This window comes from Triticum urartu, chromosome 7A (assembly GCF_056163025.1).
Source record: "Triticum urartu cultivar PI428250 chromosome 7A, HENAU_Tu73, whole genome shotgun sequence".
NCBI classification, from domain to species: domain Eukaryota; kingdom Viridiplantae; phylum Streptophyta; class Magnoliopsida; order Poales; family Poaceae; genus Triticum; species Triticum urartu.
Window position 1 is genome coordinate 570600737 of NC_141879.1, and position 10520 is coordinate 570611256.

General features: G+C 39.1%; 1 protein-coding gene across 1 annotated transcript; it reads left to right on the forward strand.

The window, feature by feature from the left end:
• Positions 1 to 9364: 9364 nt before the first annotated feature.
• LOC147960484 (uncharacterized) lies at positions 9365 to 10520 on the forward strand. The gene has a single exon (XM_087533372.1). The coding sequence runs from the start codon at positions 9462 to 9464 to the stop codon at positions 10518 to 10520; it is 1059 nt and encodes a 352-aa protein (XP_087389498.1). The 5' UTR covers positions 9365 to 9461.

Consider the following 10520-nt stretch of genomic DNA (forward strand, 5'->3'; position numbering starts at 1 on the left):
AACTATATTTAGAATTTTATGTTCTTTTTCCAAAAACATAGAATTTTTTTCATTTTTGCCGTGACCCTTTTTTGAAAATCTATGAACTTCTTTAAAATCTGAGATTTCTTTCATTTTTTGGATGATTTTATTTACAATAGTCAAATAATCATCGATTTAGTGGTCAATGCCGACTGCTTAAAGGTTGATTTGTCAATGATCGGTCAACGCCCACTTGTCAACACCGAGCGAGCCGAGCAATCTGTATCATATTTCAGGCGAGCGATCAATTATGCTTGTTGGGCCAGCCCGAGGTGACTCGAACGTAAGTGGTGCTAAAGGCGCCGGCGAGGAGCTCCCGGATTCTACTGTTGTCCAGTAAATGTTCAGTTTGTGTTTGGAAAAAAGTCTACCGTGTATTAAAAAAGTGTTCACCGTATATTATAAAAATATTCATAGTAAAAGAACCTATAAAATGGAAAGGTAAATAAATACAAGAGAAACCAAAAGTGAAAATAGAAAAAAAACAAAAACAGAACCAAAATAAAAAGCACAAAAGAAATTGAAAACACGGCACTAACAGACGAAATAAAATAACCACACACGAAAACCTGGAACTCTGATGACCTTTGTCGTGTTGCTATCAGCGTCGCGCCCACCTGTTTTAGCTTGCGCGCGTCAATTTGGGATTTCCTTGGAGACCCCTTAGTGGATGCTCGTTGGCGTCCAATAGAGGAAGGTTTATTTTGCTTCTCTTTTTGTCTTAGGTTTTGTATTAGTTACAAATGTTCAGCTTTTTAAAGTGATCGGATTAATAAGACCGTTTTAAGAAATAAAAAAAATTATTTGTATTTTTTAAAATCAATGTATACTAGAAAAAATTTCATCGTATATCGGGAAAGGTTCACTATATATCAAAAAATATTCATCACATATTAAAAATGTATGGTGTGTACTTTTTAAAATGTCCATTGCATACTAAAAGGACCCGCTTAGCTGGCGAACGTTCGTCAAGTAAGGTGACTTTTGCGAATGATTGCGCTGGCAGTTTTATTTGTGTGGGATGACAGTTTCATTTAGAGAAGTTCAAAAACTACCACCGATTGATCTCATCACGGAACTAAAATTGCCATCAAAAGAGGTTCGTTTACCACCCCTCTCCCAGCGAATGCCAGTCCAATAAACTTTCCGTACTAAAATAATTTTCAACGTGTATAAAAACATTTCACAATATACTAATAAATAGTTATTGTAGAAAAACCTATAAAAATAAAATTGAAAATAAAAATAGAGGAAAAATCACACATTGGAAAATTAATTAAATAAAAAAACCCAAAATTAAAAAACCAGGAAGGAAAACTCGAATAGAACACCAGAGTAAAAAACCACGAAAGATAAAACAGAAAAAAATGCAGAGCCAGTGAACAAAACTGAGCGACCACACGCGAAAACCTGTAACTTGGCCAGCCCATGTTGTGCAGATGCGTGTGTTGCGCCCACTAGTTGACACCAGGACCCATTGGCACATATAGCGTCTTGGCAATATGCGTGTGTTGCGTGAAAGTGCGACCATTTCGCATAGTGAGCTCTGACCGGGCTGGCCCATTGGCACATATAGCGTCTTGGCTACTCTGGGAGCCACTAGGTTTTCACATACAGTATATTTGGAAGAATGCTATTTGTTTTAAAATGATCACTTTTTGAGAGGTCATTTTTTAAAATGTATAAAAAGGCGAACAATTTTTAAAATTCTATTTTTAATAAAAAAACAAGAGTGTTTCCTAATTTTGTGGACATTTTTTGAAATAAAGGAGAAAGAAAAAGGAAAATAAAAATAAGTGAAAAGCAAACAAAATAAAATTGTGAAGAAATACCTGATAACCCCAAACATCCAGGAACTTCTAGAAGGTTTCTAATACTGCGTCCTGTAGTACCTTCGCTGGGCCAGGCCATTTATGTTGCTCACTTCACCTGTAAGTTTCAGCCATATTTTGGTTCAACACAAGCGTCATATAGGGATTGCGTTTTTTCTCATTACATCCCCGGTTGAATCATGTGGATGCCTCAATGGGCTGAGACTGTGGTAACCGCAACAATGTTCCTACATTATTTTTGAGAACTCAACAATGTTCCTACATTTTTTTTGAGGGGTAACAATGTTCCTACATAAGCCGGGAGAATGGCTGATAGACTTTTGTTTCTGCGTCGGGCTGCAGTGTAGCGAAACAGGGAGCTCCTATGTGCCGCATTTTGCGGCGAATAGCCAGTGCGATGCACAGGAGGCGTGCGACTTGGCCGGCCCACTAAGAGGCACCCCGAGGTGTGTGTCTACTGCGGTAAACATCGCAAAAACAGAAGTGACACTATGAGGAATGGTACTAGTGATGTCACTTTCCTCCACAAACGTTGCTAGCCACCAGAGCAAATGGTACATGTGAACAATACTGCATCGCGATTGTATTTAAGAACTTTTTATTGTGGGATATTCCCCTTGCATGTTATTTTATATATGTGTACTGTAGCATATAGATTTGAATATGTGAACAAATTTGAAAAACCTGGAACATATTTTGAAATTCCTGAATATTTTTTGAAGTTGTACAAAAATTTAAAATGCGATTTGTTTTCAAAATTAAGGACAATATTTCAAACACGAACATTTTTTAACATTACGAACAATTGGTTCAAAACGCAATATTTACGAAAATTCAAAAAACATGAACATTTCCTGAATATGTGAACAAAATTGGAAAATCTAGATCATTTTTTGAAGTTACAGAACATTTTTTCGACTTTTTGACAAAATTTTAGAAATGAGAACATTTTTCAAATTCCTCGAACATAATTTGAGTTCGCAAAAGAAATCCAAAAACATAATTTTTTTAAAATTTGAAAAGTGAGAACATTTTTTGAAATTCCTGATCATTTTGTTAATTTATGAATAAAAAGATAAAATGCGGACATTTTCGAAATTATGAACATATTCTGAATTTTGTGAAAAAATTGAACGAAAACGTTCCAAACAAATTTAGAATAACTGGAACATTTTTTGAATATCCCAAAAAATATTTTAAAAGTGAACATTTTTTAAATTTATGAGAAAATTTGAACTCACGAAGATTTTCAAAAATGTGAAAAAAAACTGAAGAAAAAAATAACCTTGAGAAAGGAAAAAGAAGCAAAAAATAAAGAGAAAAGGGGAAAAAGAGAGAAGCAGAAGAAAGAAGAAATTAGAAACAGAAAATAAAAAAAGAATTGAAAAAACGAAAAAACAACAGAAAGAAAAGGGAAACCCGGTAAAAGTAAAAAAAACGAAAACCGGATGATGTTGTAGGCGAACTGCGTATGTAAAATGGGCAGCCCAGCGCGTCGCTCGGTCGCTTCGCCTGTGCGAAGCCCCGGCAGTTTGACGCAACGCGCGTGGTGTAATAGGGTTTTCCGATCCAGTCAGCCCTCCGTGCGCCGGTTGACTGACTCCGATCATCCCGTCAGCAACCGCCGCCCACTTTGCCTAGCCCGGCGGCGGCGGAGATGCAAAGCCTGGCATGGTCGATTATTCGAAGCGTGAGGAAACTGCCAGCCGGCTCTGCTCCGCCTCGCCGGTGGCTTCCAGCTCCTGCACGACGAGATGCTCTTGGCGATCGTCTTCTCCGTGAGAAGCAGATTAAGCTGGGTTCGAACATATTTTGAGTTTGCAAACGAAATTCAAAAACATATTATTTTTTCAAATTTTAAAAGTGAGAACATTTTTAGAAATTCCTGATCATTTTGTTAATTTGTGAATAAAAAGATAAAATGCGAACATTTTCGAAATTATGAATATTTTCTGAAATTTGTGAAAATTTTGAACGAAAACATTCCAGACAGATTTAGAATAACTGGAATATTTTTTGAATATCCCAAAAATATTTCAAAAGCGAACATTTTTTGAATTTATGAGAAAAATTTGAACTCACGAAGATTTTTGGAAAATGTGAACAAAAACTGAAGAAAAAAATAACCTTGAGAAAGGAAAAAGAAGCAAAAAATAAAGAGAAAAAGGGAAAAAGAGAGAAGCAGAAGAAAGAAGAAATTAGAAACAGAAAAATAAAAAAAGAAATGAAAAAACAACAGAAAGAAAAGGGAAACCCGGTAAAAGAAAAAAAATACGAAAACCGGATGATGTTGTAGGCGAACTGCGTATGCAAAATGGACCGGCCCAGCGCGTCGCTCGGTCGCTTCGCCTGTGCGAAGCCCCGGCAGTTTGACTCAACGCGCGTGGTGGAATAGGGTTTTCCGATCCAGTCAGCCCTCCGTGCGCCGGTTGACTGACTCCGATCGTCCCGTCCAAAACAGCAACCGCCGCCCACTTTGCCTAGCCCGGCGGCGGCGGAGATGCAAAGCCTGGCATGGTCGATTATTCGAAGCGTCAGCAAACTGCCAACCGGCTCTGCTCTGCCTCGTTGGTGGCTTCCAGCTCACGAGATGCTCTTGGCGATCGTCTTCTCCGTGAGAAGCATATTAAGTTGGGCTCGCCGTGCCGCTGCTTTTGTTCTGCCATCGCGGATCAGGCAGACACGAAGAAGGCGGCAGCAGAGGAGAGCAATCCCATGGTAGTAGAGACAACAACGGCAACCCAAGATTTACATTGCCACTACTACATGCCAATCCTTCGGGGGAGCAGCCACCGTGACGGCGTGATCTACAAGAAGAGGCTTGACTGGGAGAGCGATTACGGCGCCGACATTGCTGACCGCACGGAGACTCTGCCTGACCTGTTTGTTGATTCTTTTTCTGTATTTTCCACCTGGATTTCCTATGTTTTTTTTCTTTTCTTTTTTCTCTATTCATGTTTCCTTTCCTTTTTATTTTTAAATTCATCTAAGAAGTTTATGGAAATTATTATTAAATTCATGAACTTTTAAATTCAATTCTATTTCAAATTTGTGATTTTTCTGAAAATTCGTGAGCTATATTTTTTTCTAAAAGTTGTTTCCTTTTTTCCAAAACTTATTATTTTTTTAAGAAAATTGATGACCTTTCTTAAATTCGTGATTTTTTCGAATTGATTAATTATTTTCAAAATGGATGACCTTTTTAAAGTTCATTACTTTTAAAAAAATTTGATGAAATGTATTTTCAAAATCCATAAACTATATTTAGAATTTTATGATCTTTTTCCAAAAACATAGAATTTTTTTCATTTTTGCCGTGACCCTTTTTTGAAAATCTATGAACTTCTTTAAAATCTGAGGTTTCTTTCATTTTTTGGATGATTTTATTTACAATAGTCAAATAATCATCGATTTAGTGGTCAATGCCGACTGCTTAAATGCTGATTTGTCAATGATCGGTCAACGCCCACTTGTCAACACCGAGCGAGCCGAGCAATCTGTATCATATTTCAGGCGAGCAATCAATTATGCTTGTTGGGCCAGCCCGAGGTGACTCGAACGTAAGTGGTGCTAAAGGCGCCGGTGAGGAGCTCCCGGATTCTACTGTTGTCCAGTAAATGTTCAGTTTGTGTTTGGAAAAAAGTCTACCGTGTATTAAAAAAGTGTTCACCGTATATTATAAAAATATTCATAGTAAAAGAACCTATAAAATGGAAAGGTAAATAAATACAAGAGAAACAAAAGTGAAAATAGAAAAAAAAAACAGAACCAAAATAAAAAGCACAAAAAAAATTGAAAACACGGCACTAACAGACGAAATAAAATAACCACACACGAAAACCTGGAACTCTGATGACCTTTGTCGTGTTGCTATCAGCGTCGCGCCCACCTGTTTTAGCTTGCGCGCGTCAATTTGGGATTTCCTTGGAGACCCCTTAGTGGATGCTCGTTGGCGTCCAATAGAGGAATGTTTATTTTGCTTCTCTTTTTGTCTTAGGTTTTGTATTAGTTACAAATGTTCATCTTTTTAAAGTGATCGGATTAATAAGACCGTTTTAAGAAATAAAAAAAATTATTTGTATTTTTTTAAATCAATGTATACTAGAAAAAATTTCATCGTATATCGGGAAAGGTTCACTATATATCAAAAAATATTCATCACATATTAAAAATGTATGGTGTGTACTTTTTAAAATGTCCATTGCATACTAAAAGGACCCGTTTAGCTGGCGAACGTTCGTCAAGTAAGGTGACTTTTGCGAATGATTGCGCTGGCAGTTTTATTTGTGTGGGATGACAGTTTCATTTAGAGAAGTTCAAAAACTACCACCGATTGATCTCATCACGGAACTAAAATTGCCATCAAAAGAGGTTCGTTTACCACCCCTCTCCCAGCGAATGCCAGTCCAATAAACTTTCCGTACTAAAATAATTTTTAACGTGTATAAAAACATTTCACAATATACTAATAAATAGTTATTGTAGAAAAACCTATAAAAATAAAAATAGAGGAAAAATCACATATTGGAAAATTAATTAAATTAAAAAACCCAAAATTAAAAAACCAGGAAAGAAAACTCGAATAGAACACCAGAGTAAAAAACCACGAAAGATAAAACAGAAAAAAATGCAGAGCCAGTGAACAAAACTGAGCGACCACACGCGAAAACCTGTAACTTGGCCAGCCCATGTTGTGCAGATGCGTGTGTTATGCCCACTAGTTGACACCAGGACCCATTGGCACATATAGCGTCTTGGCTACTCTGGGAGCCACTAGGTTTTCCCATACAGTATATTTGGAAGAATGCTATTTGTTTTAAAATGATCACTTTTTGAGAGATCATTTTTTAAAATGTATAAAAAGTCGAACAATTTTTAAAATTATATTTTTAATAAAAAACAAAGAGTGTTTCCTAATTTTGTGGACATTTTTTGAAATAAAGGAGAAAGAAAAAGGAAAATAAAAATAAGTGAAAAGCAAACAAAATAAAATTGTGAAGAAATACCTGATAACCCCAAACATCCAGGAACTTCTAGAAGGTTTCTAATACTGCGTCCTGTAGTACCTTCGCTGGGCCAGGCCATTTATGTTGCTCACTTCACCTGTAAGTTTCAGCCATATTTTGGTTCAACACAAGCGTCATATAGGGATTGCGTTTTTTCTCATTACATCCCCGGTTGAATCATGTGGATGCCTCAATGGGCTGAGACTGTGGTAACCGCAACAATGTTCCTACATTATTTTTGAGAACTCAACAATGTTCCTACATTTTTTTTGAGGGGTAACAATGTTCCTACATAAGCCGGGAGAATGGCTGATAGACTTTTGTTTCTGCGTCGGGCTGCAGTGTAGCGAAACAGGGAGCTCCTATGTGCCGCATTTTGCGGCGAATAGCCAGTGCGATGCACAGGAGGCGTGCGACTTGGCCGGCCCACTAAGAGGCACCCCGAGGTGTGTGTCTACTGCGGTAAACATCGCAAAAACAGAAGTGACACTATGAGGAATGGTACTAGTGATGTCACTTTCCTCCACAAACGTTGCTAGCCACCAGAGCAAATGGTACATGTGAACAATACTGCATCGCGATTGTATTTAAGAACTTTTTATTGTGGGATATTCCCCTTGCATGTTATTTTATATATGTGTACTGTAGCATATAGATTTGAATATGTGAACAAATTTGAAAAACCTGGAACATATTTTGAAATTCCTGAATATTTTTTGAAGTTGTACAAAAATTTAAAATGCGATTTGTTTTCAAAATTAAGGACAATATTTCAAACACGAACATTTTTTAACATTACGAACAATTGGTTCAAAACGCAATATTTACGAAAATTCAAAAAACATGAACATTTCCTGAATATGTGAACAAAATTGGAAAATCTAGATCATTTTTTGAAGTTACAGAACATTTTTTCGACTTTTTGACAAAATTTTAGAAATGAGAACATTTTTCAAATTCCTCGAACATAATTTGAGTTCGCAAAAGAAATCCAAAAACATAATTTTTTTAAAATTTGAAAAGTGAGAACATTTTTTGAAATTCCTGATCATTTTGTTAATTTATGAATAAAAAGATAAAATGCGGACATTTTCGAAATTATGAACATATTCTGAATTTTGTGAAAAAATTGAACGAAAACGTTCCAAACAAATTTAGAATAACTGGAACATTTTTTGAATATCCCAAAAAATATTTTAAAAGTGAACATTTTTTAAATTTATGAGAAAATTTGAACTCACGAAGATTTTCAAAAATGTGAAAAAAAACTGAAGAAAAAAATAACCTTGAGAAAGGAAAAAGAAGCAAAAAATAAAGAGAAAAGGGGAAAAAGAGAGAAGCAGAAGAAAGAAGAAATTAGAAACAGAAAATAAAAAAAGAATTGAAAAAACGAAAAAACAACAGAAAGAAAAGGGAAACCCGGTAAAAGTAAAAAAAACGAAAACCGGATGATGTTGTAGGCGAACTGCGTATGTAAAATGGGCAGCCCAGCGCGTCGCTCGGTCGCTTCGCCTGTGCGAAGCCCCGGCAGTTTGACGCAACGCGCGTGGTGTAATAGGGTTTTCCGATCCAGTCAGCCCTCCGTGCGCCGGTTGACTGACTCCGATCGTCCCGTCCAAAACAGCAACCGCCGCCCACTTTGCCTAGCCCGGTGGCGGCGGAGATGCAAAGCCTGGCATGGTCGATTATTCGAAGCGTCAGGAAACTGCCAGCCGGCTCTGCTCCGCCTCGCCGGTGGCTTCCAGCTCCTGCACGACGAGATGCTCTTGGCGATCGTCTTCTCCGTGAGAAGCAGATTAAGCTGGGCTCGAACATATTTTGAGTTTGCAAACGAAATTCAAAAACATATTATTTTTTCAAATTTTAAAAGTGAGAACATTTTTAGAAATTCCTGATCATTTTGTTAATTTGTGAATAAAAAGATAAAATGCGAATATTTTCGAAATTATGAATATTTTCTGAAATTTGTGAAAATTTTGAACGAAAACATTCCAGACAGATTTAGAATAACTGGAATATCTTTTGAATACACCAAAAATATTTCAAAAGCGAACATTTTTTGAATTTATGAGCAAAATTTGAACTCACGAAGATTTTTGGAAAATGTGAACAAAAACTGAAGAAAAAAATAACCTTGAGAAAGGAAAAAGAAGCAAAAAATAAAGAGAAAAAGGGAAAAAGAGAGAAGCAGAAGAAAGAAGAAATTAGAAACAGAAAAATAAAAAAAGAAATGAAAAAACAACAGAAAGAAAAGGGAAACCCGGTAAAAGAAAAAAATACGAAAACCGGATGATGTTGTAGGCGAACTGCGTATGCAAAATGGGCCGGCCCAGCGCGTCGTTCGGTTGCTTCGCCTGTGCGAAGCCCTGGCAGTTTGACGCAACGCGCGTGGTGGAATAGGGTTTTCGGATCCAGTCAGCCCCCCGTGCGCCGGTTGATTGACTCCGATCGTCCCGTCCAAAACAGCAACCCCCGCCCACTTTGCCTAGCCCGGCGGCGGCGGAGATGCAAAGCCTGGCATGGTCGATTATTCGAAGCGTCAGCAAACTGCCATCCGGCTCTGCTCCGCCTCGCTGGTGGCTTCCAGCTCCTGCACGACGAGATGCTCTTGACGATCGTCTTTTCCGTGAGATGCAGAGTAAGCTGGCTTCGCCGGGCCGCTGCTTCTGTTCTGCCATCGTGGATCAGGCAGGGACGAAGGAAGCCGGCGGCAGAGAAGAGCAACCCCATGGTAGAGACGATAACGGCAATCCAAGATTTACATTGCCACTACTACATGCCAATCCTTCGGGGGAGCAGCCACCGTGACGATGCGATCTACAAGAAGAGGCTTGACTGGGAGAGCGATTACGGCGTCGACATCGCCGACCGCACGGAGACTCTGCTTGAGCCATCGTACGTGGACGACATGACATGCGAAATGCTGCAGATTTTCTCGCTGAAGCTAGCCAAGTCTCCTGTCACTGCCAGTGCCAGCAATGGCTCGATAGAGCTATATGGATTCATGGCGGCACGAGACGAGTACGATTTGAAGCTCAACTATGTTTTCAACCGCGGCAGAGAAGATCCCGTCGTCGTGCAAGAGGGCTCGCTCATCCAGATGACCGGCCCCAGGAGAGGCCTTGCGTTTCACTGCGACGTTCTGCTTGAGTTCGACATGAGGATCAAGAACGGGGAGAAAGAAGAAGACGACGCGCAGCTGATCGACGGAATGTCTGAATTTCGAGGACTGCTCATGCCGTGGGAACCGACCCCGGTTCGCCTGGATGGGGATCGCGGAGCGGTTGAAGTGTCTTCTGCACTTGCTAGCAATGCAGTCGCGGCCATTGTAGAGGTTATCGTCGTATCTGATGTGCGGAGTGGCTTCGATTTGTCCCTCAGCTCCGTCATTTCTGCTGTGGAGCCGCATGAGTTTCAGCTTTTTCATGGCTCTGTTGGCGACTGGTGTGGCGAAAGGAGGTTCGCGATTGCTGTCACGCTGGATACCATGATGCATCTGAAGTTCGTGGCTGGTCACAAGGGCTCTGGGGGTAATGTTAAACGCAGATGTTCCTTCAGAGCTAAGATAAATGGACAGGTCAGCCGTCGGATTAAGTTTGAGCTCGCCTCTATCTGGGTGCAGGTGACTTGGGCGGCGTGGCCTTACCATATGTTCCGTTGA